The sequence below is a fragment of the Channa argus genome, chromosome 23 (assembly GCF_033026475.1).
Source record: "Channa argus isolate prfri chromosome 23, Channa argus male v1.0, whole genome shotgun sequence".
Classification (NCBI taxonomy): domain Eukaryota; kingdom Metazoa; phylum Chordata; class Actinopteri; order Anabantiformes; family Channidae; genus Channa; species Channa argus.
This window is the reverse complement of record NC_090219.1, coordinates 7743841-7762093: the sequence shown is the minus strand read 5'-3', so window position 1 is coordinate 7762093 and position 18253 is coordinate 7743841. Positions and strand designations below refer to the sequence as shown.

The 18253-nt window shown below is 37.5% G+C and overlaps 3 protein-coding genes and 1 non-coding gene across 5 annotated transcripts; 2 read left to right on the top strand and 2 right to left on the bottom strand.

Moving 5' to 3' along the window:
- Positions 1–2142: 2142 nt before the first annotated feature.
- LOC137108801 (dTDP-D-glucose 4,6-dehydratase-like) lies at positions 2143–5740 on the bottom strand. The gene is made up of 12 exons (XM_067493844.1): positions 5511–5740; positions 4892–4958; positions 4743–4811; positions 4424–4514; positions 4181–4329; positions 4008–4106; positions 3760–3819; positions 3617–3660; positions 3316–3481; positions 3160–3215; positions 2908–3005; positions 2143–2706 (listed from the first exon to the last, which is right to left on the bottom strand). The coding sequence occupies exons 1-12, from the start codon at positions 5555–5557 to the stop codon at positions 2633–2635; spliced, it is 1020 nt and encodes a 339-aa protein (XP_067349945.1). The 5' UTR covers positions 5558–5740; the 3' UTR covers positions 2143–2632.
- Positions 5741–5993: 253 nt separating this feature from the next.
- On the top strand, positions 5994–13314 carry gpr180 (G protein-coupled receptor 180). 2 transcript variants are annotated; one of them, XM_067493204.1, is made up of 10 exons: positions 5994–6051; positions 7385–7528; positions 7639–7733; positions 7907–8012; positions 8460–8640; positions 8965–9014; positions 9186–9343; positions 9495–9692; positions 9772–9849; positions 10559–13314. In XM_067493204.1, the coding sequence occupies exons 1-10, from the start codon at positions 6036–6038 to the stop codon at positions 10712–10714; spliced, it is 1182 nt and encodes a 393-aa protein (XP_067349305.1). In that variant the 5' UTR covers positions 5994–6035; the 3' UTR covers positions 10715–13314. The 2 variants fall into 2 exon arrangements, with proteins under 2 accessions (XP_067349305.1, XP_067349304.1); XM_067493203.1 differs by lacking the exon at positions 5994–6051 and adding an exon at positions 6368–6597.
- A 795-nt stretch (positions 13315–14109) lies between these two features.
- trnas-cga (transfer RNA serine (anticodon CGA)) lies at positions 14110–14191 on the bottom strand. The gene has a single exon. It is a non-coding gene; the product is annotated as a tRNA-Ser (tRNA).
- Positions 14192–15038: 847 nt separating this feature from the next.
- Positions 15039–16998, top strand: LOC137108517 (small integral membrane protein 11-like). Its single transcript, XM_067493205.1, has 3 exons — positions 15039–15196; positions 16041–16264; positions 16515–16998. Exons 1-2 carry the CDS (start codon positions 15182–15184, stop codon positions 16227–16229), a joined length of 204 nt encoding a protein of 67 aa, XP_067349306.1. The 5' UTR covers positions 15039–15181; the 3' UTR covers positions 16230–16264; positions 16515–16998.
- Positions 16999–18253: the final 1255 nt, after the last annotated feature.

Genomic DNA, 18253 nt, shown 5'->3' with positions numbered 1-18253 from the left:
TCTGAAACAAAGAAGACAAAATCTGAGATGTTAAAGTAAAAAAAAGAAAAAAAATATGATTTTGAAGCCTTTTTGAATGTTTAATTTTTTTAAGTTTTGCCTTTTAAAACATGCAAAGTATATTCTTTCAATGGCTTTAATGTCATCTACATCCAGTTGTGAACTGGCAGATATTTAGTGAAGTCTGGCAATTTTGGCAAGAGATTTCCTTAAGGAACTGAATTATTTTTTTCTGAAATTTAAAGGAGACGAGATCTGAGAAGTTAAAAAGTAAAACAACTAACCAAACAATCTGTATAACAAAGAGAAAAATGTTATGATTTAAGCCTTATTAAATGTTAATTTTGCTTAAACATGTTACCTATTTTGACATGTTTTTTTATTTTGACACTTTTCCACAAGAGATATAATGAGTGAAAATAAATATACAATGTTTAAATAGAAAAATTGAAAACATGAATAATACATAAGGAAATTACATGTTTAAATGTGCTACTGATGCCTGAAGGAAGACATTGGATTTAATAACTGCAAAGTAAAATACAGGTAAAATGTTGCCTCATATTGGTACATTCCACACATCAACAGAAAGTGGAAAATGTGGCTCTTTCAATAAACTTAAATCAACCTGAGCTAAATTCATACTGAGGCATCTGTGTGCAAGCTGAATAAGCTTCTGTCGTGTAGAGCCTGCATGCCAGTAAAATATCTGTTGACCTTAGGGTAGCCTAGCCCATCCTGAATTGTACTAACCCTAACTTTTTTTGATAAAAGTAAAGTTTAACATGCAAACATGCTTAAAATGAATTATTAGACAAGTGATCAGTCTGTCTCGGGGACAACACAGAAATGGAGACAACAAACAGAGAAGCAACCATTCACACCTGCTGTCAAATTGATGAACTTGTTTTGGGTTTTTTCGATTGTGGTTTGTTGTCAGGGCCGCTGTAATTTATGTTATAAATAGACATTTAATTATCTATATATAAATAGACATTTTAATATTATATTTAAAGCAAACCTTTATTTATAATGTTTCTTCAACCTTTTGGTATTTTTAGGAGTTCGTGCATATCAAGGAGTGAAGAATGTCAACATTGCCCACTTCATGTTTACAGTGGGTGGAGCAGTAAAGGTCACTAGAGCACCCACAATCGGGTGGGATTGCTTCAACAAAAAGTAAGTAGAATTCACATTCATCATGTAATTATGAATGATAGGCTTGTCTAACATTTACCTGATATCCAAATAGCTGGGAGAGGAACAGAAGTTCAGGCTTGACTTTTAATATTCTAATTGAGTTTAAACTTGGGTTTGCAGCTGTTGTAACACTTAACATTTGAAGGTAATGCTTCATGGCACAATACAAATGGCTTTTCACATACAGGACAGCAGGGTTACAGGTTAAATTACCTACCAAGTACTGAAAAGATCTAGCTTGGATTCCCATCTAAAGAATCTACTTTGCATGTTGGAGCATTGTCCTAGCATCATGTGTAACTTAACACAGCACCAATAGAGCTATGAGAGCAATCAGCAGACCACAAATAGGAACACAGGCCTGAAAAACAAGGCTCAGTTCAGTAGAACAACCAGATCACATCATCACAGCTTACAAACTTCCTCCAGATGACATCACTTGGAGGAGTTTTTTTTATTTTATTGCAAAATGAAATCATGATTGACAGCTTGAAACAAAAACAAAAGAAACTTCAGTGTTCCAGCTTGATTTACTCGTCCGGGTTACAAAATACAAGTAAATCAAAAAATTGCAACAGCTCTGAAAATATATATTTAAATATTTAAAGGAAAAACAGTCTACTATAAATGGCAAGAAACTTTCAAAAGACCTCAGGGACAAAGTTGTGGAAAGGCAAACATCAATGGGCACAGATAGATTTTAAAACACCTTACATTTTTCTGTTCGGACATGTAACCAGACTGCAAGAATATTTAAAAAAAAAAAAAAGTTTGTTCTTGATTTAACACAATAGCTAACTGATAATTTACCATCGATAGTAGCTACATAGATATGAAATGGACTGAAAGTTGTCAAATGTTCCCTTATCAAATTTTGTCAGATTATGCAATCAGGGCTAAATCTGAAGAATGAGACAACACAATGGACCAGCTGTTGTCATGTATTTTGTAATAGTTTAATAGATATTAATTTGTATTAGCAATAATGCCAACTAAATAAGCAACAATTTAATCCTTCATATCATAAATTACATTACAGTACATGAATCCAGAATTATGACAATAAATATTTGGTAATCTAATAGGCCAAAGTGACTGATCCAAACAATGTGCATAAATGTTGAACAAGCCAAAATTGGGGGAAATGAGACCACTTCTCAACATCAGCTGAATCAATAATCACAATAACAAGATACTGTAAAGTGCTTGAATTTTCAAGTTAAATGCTGCTTTGGTTGAAGGAAAGCTCTGCCTTCATTCTGACTGGCACTTCAGGGCCTGTTGGTCCAAGGATTATTTAAGTAGAGTAAAATATTCTGTACACTAAGACTCAAGTTTAGGCTGTAAATCAGCCACAGTAACCTCTGTGCTGCACAAAATATTGGTTGGGAAAGAAAAGCAGGCCACAGATGAGACTACTTTTTAGTCTTTTTCAAACTTGCTTTTGGTTGGTCCCGTCTTCACTTGCATCTGACCAAAAGTCTGGGTTGTCTTGGTACCATTTAACTAAAACACACACAAAATAATTAATTATTAAACAGTAATTGAAATTATGTATTATAATGGGATAAACATCTGTGCCTCCTACTTATATGGAATGATAGACAATTAACTCTAGTATAGTTATTTATTCTCCTGTATTGTGTGTGTGTGTGTGTGTGTGTGTGTTTCTGTGTGTGTGGGGGTGGGGTGGGGGGTGGCACTAACCAGTCTGTCTGATGCCCTCAATCCAGGACACTTCAGCCCTCCAGCCTAGCTGCTGCAGCTTCTCACATTTGATAGGGTAACGCAGGTCAACCTGTGGCCTGCAGAGCATCAGTATGTTCAGATGTTTCTCATGTTATGGAGCTAAGCACTTTACTATATTTAGTGAAACTAATACAGTTTCTATTACATGACGTCTTTAGACCCAGTGGATACTTAGAATAGTTTGTTTGATGTTAGCAATGGTTGACTCACCTGTCAGGCACAAACTCGAGCCAGTTATTAATCTCAGAGTCTGGTATAGTCTTGATCTAAAACATATGTAACAATAAACCCACACAGTTTAATACTCAAAGTGATATTTTGACTTCTTTTATGTAAGATAATTAGGAGAATACGTCCCAAACCAACCATTTTGATAAGCTCTCTGGCCAGTTGCATGATGGGTATTTCACAGCTTGTCCCCACGTTGTAGATTTCCCCCACAATCCCTTTCTCCAGAAGCAGCAGGAAGGCACTGATTGCATCAGTGACGAACAAGAAATGGCGAGATTTAGGGAGGGTTCCCTGGATGGTACTGCAGCAGAGGAGAGAGAAAGCAGGATTATTTTCATGGGTTTTTCTCTTTATAACGTCATACTAATGTTGGATTATAATGACATTGATCTTCAGCAAAATCTTTTCATAAATATAATGAATAATTCAAACCTACCATTTCTTTTTCATTTGCAAAAGTGAGAGAAACTTTGGAATGACCTATAAGATCAAGGTATTATTTGAAAAGTCTGTTGGAGTTAGATATTTTGGTGAAAATATCTGGTGAAGTTATTACTTCAAAGAAGTAAAGAACTGTACCTTCTCTGTGTACTGTCTGGGCCCGTAGATGTTGTTGCTCCTGGTTATGATGATGGGAAACTGATAATAGATGAAGACCACAGTATTTACTATACAAAGAACTGCACACAGTTATGGCCTTGAATTGGCTGTTTTATCCAACTCAAAATCTAAAGATATTATTAATATATAATTAATTAAGACTAGACTAAATTAAGACTAGATTAATTTTACAAGACTAAATTAATTTTCTGTTACTGTATCTGTACCTTATATTTGTCCCAGTAGGATGTGACCAGGTACTCTGCAGCTGCTTTAGTGGCAGAATATGGGTTAGAAGGTCTCACTAGGCTGGTCTCATCAAACACCTGCAGAGAACAAACACACGGTGACCACAATGACCCATGAGCCCCTCAACCAAAAACAAACTGACATCACTGACCTGGTCCACACTGGGTCCGTACACTTCGTCCGTGCTGATGTAGATGAAGCGTTGGGGCTGGTGTTGGGCTTGATGTGCAGCTGCCAGTAAAACTCTGGTTCCATCAACGTTGACCCGCTGGAAACTAGTTGGAAATTCAAACGACGACTCTGAGGTAAAAGAAAGAACACAACATGTGAGAATTACATAATAAATGTTCTGCTATTCAAGTGTAACTTAAGTTGTTACATATCTGCTGCTCACCAACATGTGTCTTCGCAGCCAGGTGAAAGATCACATCAATGTTTTCTGTGTAAAAAATGTGGTTTACCAGTCGTGAGTTACACACATCTCCCTGTTAAAGACAGGAGTAGAGTTAAAATGTATTATTATATAACAACAAAATAATTTCAACAACCTAAATATTACTTTTTCTTCGTGTCTGTTGCTTTACTTATAGCAGAAGGTTATAATTAATAACTTTTATTTAACTTAGGTTACAACATCAAGGCCACAAAGGACCAGTCGGCTGTTTTCAGATGTAATGTTTAGTTGTATAATACTGTAATACAGCAGTTCTCACCCTGATAAAAGTATAGTTTGCTCTGTCTTCAATGCTCTCCAGGCTCCTCGGGCTGCAGCAGTAGTCAAGCTTAAAGTGATCATACAATTAGAAATGGTATAGTGCATAAAACACAAACACACACACACACACAAAAAAAAAAGACTTACAATATCCAGGTTAATAATTCTCCAGTCTGGATATTTGTTGACCAGTGAACACACAAGATGGGAGCCACTGGAGTGAGACAGACAGAGGGAGATGGAAATAAACAGGAGAGAAAAAAAAAATCACATCTCTAGGAAGAGTCACCTGTGCTCCCCCCCCCCCTGTTCTCCGGTGTGGTGAGAATTCTGCATCACTATTAGCAACGCACTGTATTTAGGTTTGATCTCATTCCAATTAATGATTTAATAGGAATGAGATCAACCACAGCGAGCTACAATCTAACTAAAATGCTGCCTATGCTGGAAATGAATCAAATAAGTACTAATATTTCCATAAGTAGTAAATTTAGGAACTAAACTGACTAGTTTGTTGTAATATACGTGTGTTGATGGAAGAACACTTAACAAGCATCGTAAGATATGTTAAATCTAACTTTTCAGTATGATAAGCAACAACTATAACGTTAGTTAGATTTTAAGAGTCTTCGTTTAGTCTTTAGCAAGTGTACACCGACAGAGGTCAGGATTATTTCATTTATAAAACGGAATAGTTAAATAATAATAAGTGTTCAACAATAAGTTGAATATTACATTTTAATTGACGTTAGTCATATGAACTCACATAAATCCAGAGCCTCCAGTTACCAAAACAGTCCGGTTGAAGTCCATTATCTAGTCATCACAACACTGACCAGATAAAGTTAGTTCATATTTGGATCTCTTACAGATATAATACTGACGTATTTAACATTATTAGCGTCCTCATGAAGCCTCTGGAACATTTAGCTGATGTGACACAGAAGTTCTCTATTTACTATGAAACACTGGATGCATTGTGTATTTTACGACAGTCACTGGCTGGTTTACGGCGGTGTTGACACGTTGGAAATGGGTGGAGCATTTAGATGGAGTAGACCCTATTATTCTCTGTGATTGGTTGTTTGTATGTGACGTGTCAGAATGGTGCTTTCCGATTGTGTGAGTCCAACATCAATCAAACTTGTCGCCCCTGCCGATGGAGCAAGGCAACCGTGTCAAGTGAGCTTCGACAGCTTCAGTACGTCCGGAAGTTTTTTTTTTTTTTTTAAAGAAAAGCTTGGGAGAACATGGTTTTGTCAAGTAGGTCAGCGACTTTCGGAGACAGTGGATGATGTTTTTCAAAGGTTGACATAACTTTTGATCAAATATTTTACCGTTTAAACCCTAAAATGAATCAATATATTTTTTACGATGTATTATTACTTTAGATAGTTTTATTTAAAATAATTCGTCTTCCAAAAATGCTGAGCCAAAATCATAGTTTTAAATACGCATTTTATGTAATTTAGAATTCAGATTTAAATATTAAAATCCCGTTAGTGTCTTTATGTTTTTTGTTATAATGTAGGACATAATTAGTTTATTCATTATTTATCCCATACAGTAAAAACCGACAAACCTTATATTTAAGGATAGAAGTCTTAACTTCCGGTTACAGCCTGTGTTGCTTTGGACAACTTAACGCGGCTGTTTTGGCTTCGTGGCTCATTGAATTGATTAGCTACCACCGTCAAACAGAATAAAGGTTAAAATGTCATGCATTTTGGTCACTCTTATAGCTTTAATACTGTTGAGTTCGGAGGCTTTGGGGAAAACTGTAACGGGACTTCTTAAGAGCGAAGGGGCCAGACAGCAAAAGGGCCAGTTCATCACTAAATTCATGTACCAAGGTAATGATGCTACTGCTGCTGCTGCTGCTGCTGCTGCTGCTGCTGCTAACGTGTCACTTCACTGACTGGCTTAGCTGCTAATTTTTAGGTTATGACAGTATGGGGGGGAAATCAAAAAGCAGCTTTTTCCCTTCTAGCTGTTTGAGGTGTGTAGCTAGCATGTTATAACTTTATCTGATAATCTACACTTTCAGCTTTTCTTTAACTAACGCTAACTTACTTTGTCCTTCTGTCACTACTTTCCCCCAGCAAGATCAAAGTTTTATTCAAAATGTTTCCAGTGAGTGATTCAGTACATTGCTCCAGGAGAATTTGTGTTATGTTCAGAATGAATCTAAAGACTTGCAGGCTACAGTGTTGCCTACTTATTTCCAAATGAATTCCTTTTCTTCTCCTGGCCCTACACACCCATCCTGAGTGAGTTCATAGGTCAGCTGGCTGCAGAGCTCTTCAGCAGGGTGGATCTGGCTTAAAAAAACAAACAAAAAAAAGATGGCAACTTCTGAGGCTATTTGGCCACCCAGTAGTCGTCAGAGAAAGTCCCCACACAGTGTGTCATGGTCTGTAGGCTCATTTCGTCTGCACTAATGTCAGTGTATTTTCAATATAGACTTCTTACAATCGTGCATCAGAAGATTATTAAGAAGTACTGGAAATTAGGTGTGAATAAACACTAGATTCTATAAATGTGCTTTATTGATTGACCTCCAGTAAATTGCATAATCATCAGTACGTAAAGAAAATTGTCATTTTCCATCACCTGTTGATCAAATACTCTTTTATGCAGGTGATAATGGTCTGTTGGTGTGTCGTCTGGACAACTCCGCTATGGCAGTCGAGAAGGAGTCCAGACTGCTTCTGTATCAGGATATGGATTCAGACCTGGACAACCTCAGCTGCTCTGAGAGGCTTGCTAGAGCTCAGTTTACTAGTAAGGACAAGTGTTCAATAATATAAAGTGCTGATTTAAGATATGACTGATGTAGTGAGTTTGTATTGATTTAATCTTATTTCTCTTGTATCTTTCCTCTACACATTCAGTTTCTCTCAGCCAGGAAGAGCACAACTTGACGATCCCTCATCAGTCCTCACCAACAGCCTGGCAGGCTCTGTATGCTGACAGATATACATGTCAGGTAACCGCAACAGTCATGTTTTTAGAAAGAAATAGGTCTCAATTATTAAATGTGCTGAATAAAAATTATTTTCTGTACATACGGGAAAGTAAAGCTCAAAGAACAACAAAGTGAGCACTTTTTATACATATACATCACATACATTTCTCACTGTTTCCTGTGTGTGTCTTCAGGAAATCGCAGTCATTCCTTCTCACGCTGACATCGGTTTTACTGTTTTGCTGCTTAACCCCGACTCAGCTGGAAATCCTCTTGATCACTTCAGTGCAGAGGAGTCAGGTCAGACATCCCAAACACTCGTCCCCTCACCCGAAAGACTGCCAGGCATTAGTCTACTGTATTATTGAGCTCGGTGATGTGTCTAGTGTTCATTAGCTGACTCTATAGTAAAAATATGGCCTGAGTGAAGAAGATGAAGCTTATTCATATTATTTCAATGACTTGCCAAAAGACTGAAGTATTCATACAACTGATTAACAATACATGTATCACGTTTTATTTTCAAATATATTGCTAGGTTTGTTTGATATTTGAGTTTAAAATGATTATTTTTAGGGGCAGCCATTTTCAATTGATATCATGTTAAGAAAAGGTCATTTTCAAACAGGAAGTCTGGGTTTAATGCTTGTGGAATTTGAGTTTTCTTAGATTAAGCGATCCGAATCATTTATGTTGAACTAAGCTTCCTCTTTTAATTCCTTGCTTAATTCCCGCTCTCTCTGTCAGGTCTGCACAGTTTCTATTTCGTTCTGCTGCTGGCCTACTTTATAGCCTGCTGTATATACATCCAGCCCTTGTACCAGGCTATGAGGAAAGGAGGTCCAATGCACATGGTCCTTAAAGTCCTGACAACAGCGCTGGCATTGCAGGGCTGCTCTGCTCTCTGCAACTACATCCACCTGTCTAGGTAGATTCAGCAGGAATGGGCAAATGTTGCAGCTTCAACTGTTTTTTTTTGTTTTGTTTTTTTTTGTTTGTTTTTCTTAATTCTGACTCTGTGCACAATAACCCGAGAACAATTTATAGTACAGCTTCACATTTGCATGACAGAGATCCCATGTGAACTAGATGATCTGATTAGATTTTGGTACCCAGCTGCAGAAATGTGTTAAAATATTTTTTTTTTTCTTCAGCATCCATGATTTGTTATATGGTGATTAAAGTGCCTCTTGATTGTACTTGCAAAAGTAAACAGAACTGTAATCCTGTTTCTTTCTCTTGTGCTCTGCAGATATTCTCGAGATGGTATTGGTATTCCCCTCATGGGCAGCCTGGCAGAGTGTATGTCACCTTATGTCTTTTCTTCTTTTCATCAGCATTTATGTCTGCTTCTGAACCCTGAATCATTTGTAAAAGTAAGAATTTCACTGATGGGTTGTTAAACAGGACTTTTTAATTAAGTTGTGCCCCCCCCCTCTTTTTCATTTCATTTGGCTCGTGTCCCTTTTAAAGTCTGGGATATGGTGTCTCAGGTCTCCATGCTATACATGCTACTGAGCCTGTGCATGGGGTGGACACTGAGTCGTGGAAGGAAGCCTCAGTCTAGACCTCTGCAGTGGGAACAGTCTCCGGCCTCCACCGCTGTCGCTATTGGTGGAGTTATTACACAGGTACACAGGATGGCACTGGAATTTTCTCAAACAATTATTCATAATGTGTCTTGGTCCAGGAAATGTGATCCTAATATAATTAGTGGGACAGTTCATAAGGAGTCACCTGACCATACCAGCACTTTCAACAGCATATTTTTATCATTTCCAGGGAGTTTTGCTGCTGTGGGAGCAGTATTCAGAGTCAGAGAGTGAACATCACAGCTACCACACCCAGAAGAGCCTGGCAGGCCTCTTGCTCATGGCTCTGCGAGTGGGCTTGGCCCTCCTGCTGGCCTCTGTCCTCTACCAGATTGTCTCCACTGAGAGGAGCACCCTTAAGAGAGACTTCTACCTTAGTTTCGCAAAGGTAAACTACAGTCTCATAAAACAGACTTTTGGCAAACAAATATTCAGCCCTCAATGTGGACATGTGATCGTCTTTCCAGGGGTGCTTCCTGTGGTTCCTCTGTCACCCTGTCCTGGTCCTCATGTCTGTTACCTTCAACGAGCACCAGAAAGAGAAGGTTTGAACACAGACATTTTAGCCATCCGTCACCATAAAGTGACATGTCATCAATCAGTTTGAGTGGGAGAAGATGTGTAGTGGGGTAGTTAGTAGTACATGTTATAGATTATATTCATACTTGTATTTTAATGAGAGAGAGAGATAGAAAGACAGAGAGAAGTTTACATCCATCAGATTACCCTGGATTTCTGCATGATGTCTTATAGTTATACGACTACAGTTTTGGTCCTGATTTAACATAAAACTTTGACTTTGATTTTGACTGAATGTTTAGAATGTTTTAATGGCATAAATGGGTAGATTTATTAACAGAGAGGTTGAAACTAATGTAAGAGAGGAGTAGTGAACAGTATTTGTTTATGAACAATGGTGTAATGTCAAAAATAATTCTCAATTTACTGTTTCTGTCGCTTTTTTAGGCTCCTTGTTCTGGTTTTAGTTAATTTTGGCAGCTTGTTTTAGTGAAAAACCGATAAACTGACGATCAGCAGACAGACGCAATTAGCAATTAGCAGCTAGCGTTAGCTGTTGTACCACTAGTACTAAAAGAGTAAATATAGCATTTATTTTCAAAGCAAAACTATGCTAACAAGAACAATATATAGTACAGCTTATCTGTATAAATATTTCAGATTTAGTATTTTCAGTTTGTTTCCACATTGTGGCCTTGAAATTAACACTGTCTGACTTGGTGTCCTCTTCTGCAGGTGGTGACAATCGGCGTTATCCTCTGTCAGTCCATCTCCATGGTGATCCTCTACCAGCTCTTCCTGTCACGTTCCCTCTACTGGGAGGTGTCCTCTCTCTCCTCTGTGTCTCTGCCGCTCACCATGTCTAGGACAAACCACCGGGGCCGCTACTGAGCATGTCTATTGTCACGCTTTACCTGTTCACCAGGAGTTCAGGGAGCAGAGGCTTCTCTTCCCTGAACCTCCCACCCTGCCAGAAGAAAGAAACTTGCTGAGCATGAATAAGCAAAGAAAGTGCTGTAACACTGCAGGGACCGTCTCCTTTTCTGTTTCTTGGGAGAATAGTAAAGGCCACTACTAAGCAACTTGCCAAGGAGCAAGAACATAGGTCATACGTTGATATTTACAGCAATACCCTACCTCGAGTGACATATTTAAGGCAGCACCACCTAGAGAAGAAACACAGGGCTTTTAAGTAGTTTTGTGTCTTCTCCATGACCCGCTGGACAATCTAACAGTAAATTTACAATTTCAAATGGAAACAACACAACAAAGAATGAAGACATATATTGCCAACAAGATGTGAGGGATGCATCTTTGACAAGAGAGAGAGGTCGAGAATGAAACAGGAAAGGAATGAAGGAGAAGGTGAGATGAGAAGGGTTCTTTAGACCACAAGGGTACAGGCCACGATCACTGGAGACATTCATTGTTCTGTTCAAGGCAACCTGTTTGCATGAACATAAAGGCCTGCAGAGCGAGCTTTGATAATTACACAACCAGCATTTGGCTCAAATGTATATATTTATAGGGTCATAGAAATTTTTTGAGGATATAGAGTGGAGTAGTTTGTAAGCACAAATTGCTGAAAGCATCGTTGCCATCAAACTTCTCCTGCTCAATAAATTAGAATTGGATCATATCACCCCAATGAAAAAGGATGAGGCGGAAGTTATATCTTTTTTCAATTGTTATCAAACCTGATCTAAAGAACAAAATTAATTCGTCTGCATTTCCTATTTTGTCGTGTAAATCTGTGGCTCCGAGCCCTGTTGGTTTCTTTCATAAGACCCCTACAAACATCAAGAAGGATCAGTTGTTTGATTTCCCTGTACATCACGGATTGAGCAGTACCTTATTTCTTCATTCACAAAATGTAATAAGCCAACAGCATGCAAGGACTGAACATTTGAAATCGTGTAATGCAGCTGGAAACATACTGCATGATTTATAGTTTGTGTTTTTTTTGGATTGGGAAAACCATCAGAAGAAACCACAGTCTGATTCCAGTGTGTAAATACATTCTAATGATTTACTCAAATTCACCTCTCTATTCTTATTTTCTGAAATTACTCCACTCTTTGAAACAAATATAAAATGGAAATTACACTAAAACTGAGGGCTGGCATGGAGTGCTAACATATTTAGTCTACTGTGTATTTATTATTGGACGAAAGCTGACCAGTACAAAGAACATACTGCAATATTTCATTGAACCACTGCGATATTTCATTGAACCGCATTGATCCTTTTAAAATGGCTTATTACATAATTACAACAGCCCCTTTAGAGCTGCAACTCCATTACTTTCAGGTACCTCCCTACCAGTGTACAACCTCTAGGGTTCCATAGTGTACCACTAAGCCAGGCATACTGATGAAGCTTGGAGGTGACTGTTAAAGCTTTGGAAAAGTAGGTAAGTGCAACTTGAGTTAAAGGTCCCCTGTGGAGTTTCCTTGGAAAATGATATTTTTCTTTCCAAACATGTACCGTCAAGGGCTAACAAACAAGTCGAAGGGCAACTTCACCAATTTCTAACTTGCTTTTTATGGCTTTGGTTTAGGGTGTAAATGTACATTAATGGGTTTAAACTTCCCTCTGTCATCTGGAGGAGCTCTGCAAAAGCAGGTTGACCATGAATACATCCTCCATATTGTGAGCAACAAAAGATGATATAATCTAAACTAAACGTTATTCCAAGTGATGTCATCTGGAGGCATTGTTCAGTTGGAAGAAGAGGGATATTTTAATATAGGGAAGTTAAAGGGAACTTTAATGGCATTTATTTAGATCCAAAAGAAGGACATTCAATATCAGTGAAGGCGTCCTTTTCATTAAAAAAGAAAATCTTTCATCTCCTTTGCCTTTGCTGCTACATTGCTTTGTTTGCACAATGTCATTGCAATCCGCCGTTGAACAGGCGAGTATGAAACCGGCGATTGGAATATGTATTCTGTTGCACATATACTCACGCAGAACAACATTTTGATGACCCACTGTGATAGCTCAAAGGTACAACTAGTGCTTGAAAACTCCACAGGACACCAAGACCAAGATTTTTTTTGTAATCACATATGCAACTCTGTGCTCAACTGTTTAAAATGACACAAACTGTTTCCCCTGTGTTTTGTTTAATATACTACTGTATATGGTATAATATTCTAAGAAGGTATTCAAAGATCAATATTGTGAGCCATTGACCAGGCTCAAAATAATGTCATCCATCTCAGTTATGACATAATGCTGTACTTAAATATGAGCCTTTGTGGGTGTTTTCTAATCATGTGCCATCTGATCTGTTCTTTTAGCTCCTGTTGTGGTTTGCACTGAAACAGTACATATGTTTGTTCCATGCAAGAGAACGTTTGCTGTTGATTTTTTATTTGTCCCATAGTGACGATCTTATTCTGATTAGACAACAAAATGTGAGACTTCTTGTTGTGATCTGCTAATTATTTACATCCTTAAGTTTCAGTAAATTTAATTTTAAAGAAGTGTCCAGCAGTTAATGATTTTGCCTGGGATCCCGACTGTAACAAGGTTGTTGTAAAATTAATGCTAAAGTAATGTCTCTCATGTACAGCAACGTATTGCTGCCACCATTTACTTCGTATCTCGTTAGGACAAAGTTTTCTTATTATAATGAGAAAATTATCTCGTTATAAGTAGAAAACGTATAACTTAATTCATATAGTTTTATGTGGATACTAACAATTTCATATCCTCTAATGTAAGTTATTGCATGTTGTGGGTTCAGTGGCGTTTGAGGGTGGTCCAGAAGTGCAGGCAGTGGCAGGGGGAGTGGAGCTTGTGGTAGTTGGCTCTGAAAAGCTGTATATAGTAGTGCTCGAATTTCATTACAATTGTTTCCGTTCGTATTTGTCACCTTATACCAACAGGCTTGGCCCCAAACATACAACCAACGCAATAAAATAAGTTCCCCAGGTTTGAGCCAAGTGGGGCTTATTTGAAAGGACAGCGTGTCCACAACAATTACTCATTTAATTTTCTGTTTATTGCACTTGGCCAAGTTAATTGAAAAGAGAAAGCATGTTCAGGGCCTTTTTATGGATTCTTATTTTTAGTGCATATTATATATTCCATACAAAAAGTAATGAAAGGCTTGATTGTTAATAAATAGCACTTTTTTATATTCTCCTTATGTGAAGTGCTTTGTGCTGATTCCGACGCTGTCTGCAACGTCACACGAGTCTTGGAACAGATACAGAGCGCGAAAAGAATAGGACTCTTTACAAAACAGCTGACACAGAAAAATATAAGTTAAACATCGTCACGAACAGGATTCGAACCTGTGCGGGGAAACCCCATTGGATTTCGAGTCCAACGCCTTAACCTCTCGGCCACCGTGACTACGCATGTGTAAAAGTGGCCAGGCCCCAATATAACTTAAGATATCAACGCTGGTGCTGTCGATGTTTTGACGGCTTTTGTATATAAACGCGTAGCGTTTACAAGAGACGTTAGGTCATCGTGTTCAATTAAAGTTGGTAGAAACTGGGTGCTAGCGTTTATGTAGTACAGTGGGAGAAACGTATAATTGGACCCAACCATGGTTTGAATTAACACTAATGTGAGTGAAAATAGTGAAAAGTTATAATATTACTGTATTAACGTTAGTTAATGTATAACTATTCTAATTATGAATCATTATATGAACTTAGGAATGCCGTTATTTTATTTGTATCTCATTTTGACCTATTACCTATTGTTATCTAGTGAAGAAATGTAATCAACTAATTATGACTTTGAATAGCTTATATGGGTTATATGCAGACTATTCGAAGTTGTACATTTTAACTTTAAATTGATTCAAACTTGTTTGCTTACTCAATAAGTGTTGATTTCATTTGATTGTTTTCTTCAGATTTAATTTGATTGTTTTCATACTAGAAGAATATGAAAATATATTTTATTGCACTAACTGAGTGCTAGAACATTCACCCAAGGCCGAGCACGCTATAGATGCAATGTTCAATGGCCATGATGCATTCAGGCTCTGTGTGGATAATGGCATTTCCTAACGTAAGAACTTGCCTTAAAAATGCCTTAAAATGTGATTTAATGTAAAAATATATTTCATCACCTTTTCCATCGGTTGGCTCAAAAGCATCACATCTATTTTCCTATATATTGTAGCTGCAATTCCTCACAAACAAAATCTTAAGATGTCGGACGGATTGATACATATGTCCCGTGAGAACAGTAAAAGCAGCACCGATTACGTCCGAAAGATATTGCATTTCTATTGGACCATTAGCAAAGCACCGCCTGCTCAAGATCAGCATTAATATATCTGTGGCTAACACGGTCAATAGGAAACTTCAACACTTCGGGATCAAAATGATCAACTGGAAGGTAAAGCAGCTTCAAATGTAGATACCTTGTGCAATTTTTGTAATTAGTTCTGTAGTTTTATTCGTATGTGATGTTATGTCCTAATGCGTAGGTGGTCTCCAATGTCACTAGCATAGTGCTAACACTATTAACAGTTATGCAGGTTAGCTACAAGCCTTTATAGTTACACTGTACATTTTATAAATATGCCCATTCTTTGTGTCTATATCACCCTAATTCTTCTTATGAACATGTTTTTGTAAAGTGCGATATGACTATGTTGTAATTGGCGCTATGTAAATAAAGTTAATTTGAAAATATTAACGTAAACTGGGATATATCCCCAGACTCTGGATTAGGCAGATTGAACTAGGTAGGTTTTCGCCTGCTTGAGTTACAAGTTAAGCATCTGTTTAGAATAAATGTTAGATACATTTTTAAAAATTGCCCAAGGGAAGTTGTATGTGCTGTACAACTACAAGCCCAGCATGCACTTGGCTTGCAGCTGCTTCTCTCTTTCACATACCACCACCTCTCTGTGTTACCAAATTAACTCCTGCCTCCCATGTAGACAGCTGCAGCCCTTGGTGGATAAGAGAGGAGGGGGAGGAGGAGGAGGGGAGAAATCCATGTCCACCTGACGATTCTAGTGCTTTCGTTTCTTTTCTTTATTACATCTCTTATTTAATCATGCGAAAAACTTGCTCCCCTGTACTACCCTGCAGTTCTTAGGTCAGCTATGTCACAGTTATGGAATAAGAGCCGCTCTGTTGTCTCCACAGAAATGTACATTGATCTTTAAAGTTGTATTAAGGCAGGAAAAACAATCACACTATTGCTCCTTTAATTTACTTTCTAACCTTAGGCTTTGGATAATGTCCCTGTCCTCCTGTACATCCTGGCCCTGAAGACACTGCTCCTGTGTTTGGGTTTCGCTGGAGTGAAGATCTACCAGAGTAAAAAAGTAGAGGAGGCCCAGAAGAAGGAGCAAGCTGAGAAGAGGAGGCTGGCTCAGCAGCAAGAGGAACTCATTAATAACTTGAAGGAAGACTGAGCAGAGGAGAGGAGCTGGTGTAAAATACAGTAGAGGTACTGCAAGTTATTAGGCATCAACACCACTTACTGTTTCACCCCTGTGCTATCACTTAGTTAAACAATCATCAAAAACTTCTACTGTGGGTTGTCATATTAAAATGACCGGGCAGTATATTGTATGGCTTTGTTATATTAAACTATTAGATTACTTCAGGGTGAATAAAGTCTTAATGTTGTAAATTAATTTTAATGACATGTTAATGGTTGTGGTCTTCCTCCCCTCACTGTCTTCTCTCATCTGCAGGGAAACATGTTACTGCTCTGAGCAACAAGCAGCCTTCTGCTAAAAGGAGCCAGATGTGTTACTGGCAGCAACAGGGGAATAACACAACTTTATATATGTTGTGTTATTGATTGACTGAAACAGATTTTTGTATGATGAAATTGCAGTGAAAAACATGTGGAAGTGAGACTGAGATGAGGGACCGGGTTGTCTTAAAGTGCAGACGACGTGAAAGAAAGAAGCTCATCAACTTGTCACTTGCCAAACATCCACACCGTTGTGGCCCTTGATTCACACACTTGTGAAATTGTTTGTATAGTAACAATTGCTGTTTTTTTTTTTATGAGTCTTAGATCATATTAATGTGTTCCACTGATGAGCCCAATTCAAATGGCTTGCTTCCTCATTCTGTGAATTTTTGATTTCCCTGATATTAAATTGCTGCCTTTGTAGTAGCTTGTTACACAAAATATTAAATTTTCTCATTTTATTAATTGCCTCACAATATTCAGCTGTAGCGCTCTCTCTTGTCCTGATCTGACATAGTCCCCCATACAGTTTTGTTAGTCACTGGACTATAAAAACTCTCAACATTATTTAACTTTGCCATAAGCAATGGTAGGTTATATGATATTTATACAAATAAATAGTAATGATAATTCATATAAATGTGATTTTCAGTGTTCACTTTTAATGAATTTTGTTCACATTAAGAATTGGCATTTAAAATAATTTTAATGTATATGTATGTTGAGTGTTTCCGCCTGGAAATACTAGGTGCTGTAAGCTTTTTCAACTCTTGAAAACAATAGGAGGCGCTGTTGCGTCAATGGTGACGCATGTAGCAAATATACTCATCACTAAATTAAGACATTAAATGCAAAAGTAATTCAAGTAAATAAAATAATTAATTTGCTGCAATTTGTGTAGTGGTTGGTGTATATTTACTATTACTACATATAATATTGTTCTTATGAGAAATTTTACATAAACTCCCTATTTAAAACCGTGCAGCCTGGTTTGGGGTTTGGTGTCAGTGAAAAATCAATAATGATTATAAAAGTTTCAATGACATGCAAGAATAGTACAACTGTACAGAGGAGAAATAATATAGAAAATATTAAATTTGCCTTTGGCATTGTCAATAACTAAGACATGATTTATTATCATTGATGATGCATAAAAAGCAATAATTCTAACTATGTCTTACAAGTCATAGTTTTCAAATTAACCTAGTTTGTATGTGTTTTTCAAACGCTTGTGTCTGTGGCTGAAAGTAAACCTACAAATTAGTAGCTTAAAATTTTCTTTAGTCGGATGCTGAAAGCTGCAAATAATTGTAATGTGGAGTTGTATGAGAATGAGTAATTTAACAACTCCGAACATTTTGAGGACAGCTGGTGAATGTGGAGAAGGGGAATCAATCATCTTGACGGATGTAATCCTGACTTTCAACCTTTACTGACCTCACAAGTGTTGAATTACAAGAAGCCAAGTTCATATATGTACATACATCTATCTGACTCTTTAATTCTGTGATCACAGTAAATATTGTTGATGATGTCATTGGTGGACTGTGACTACTCAAGTCCAGATTTTATAATTTCATCTTTATTTAATGCTAATTTATTCTTTTTCAGAAGAAAAACAGGTGGGGTGTCCGAGGCTCATCTCGTTCTCAGTTAAAAAGTGACAAACTAGAGCCAGAAGCTGTCTTTCCCTCATGGACAACCGCACTTCTCCACCTGGTCTCCTGCACT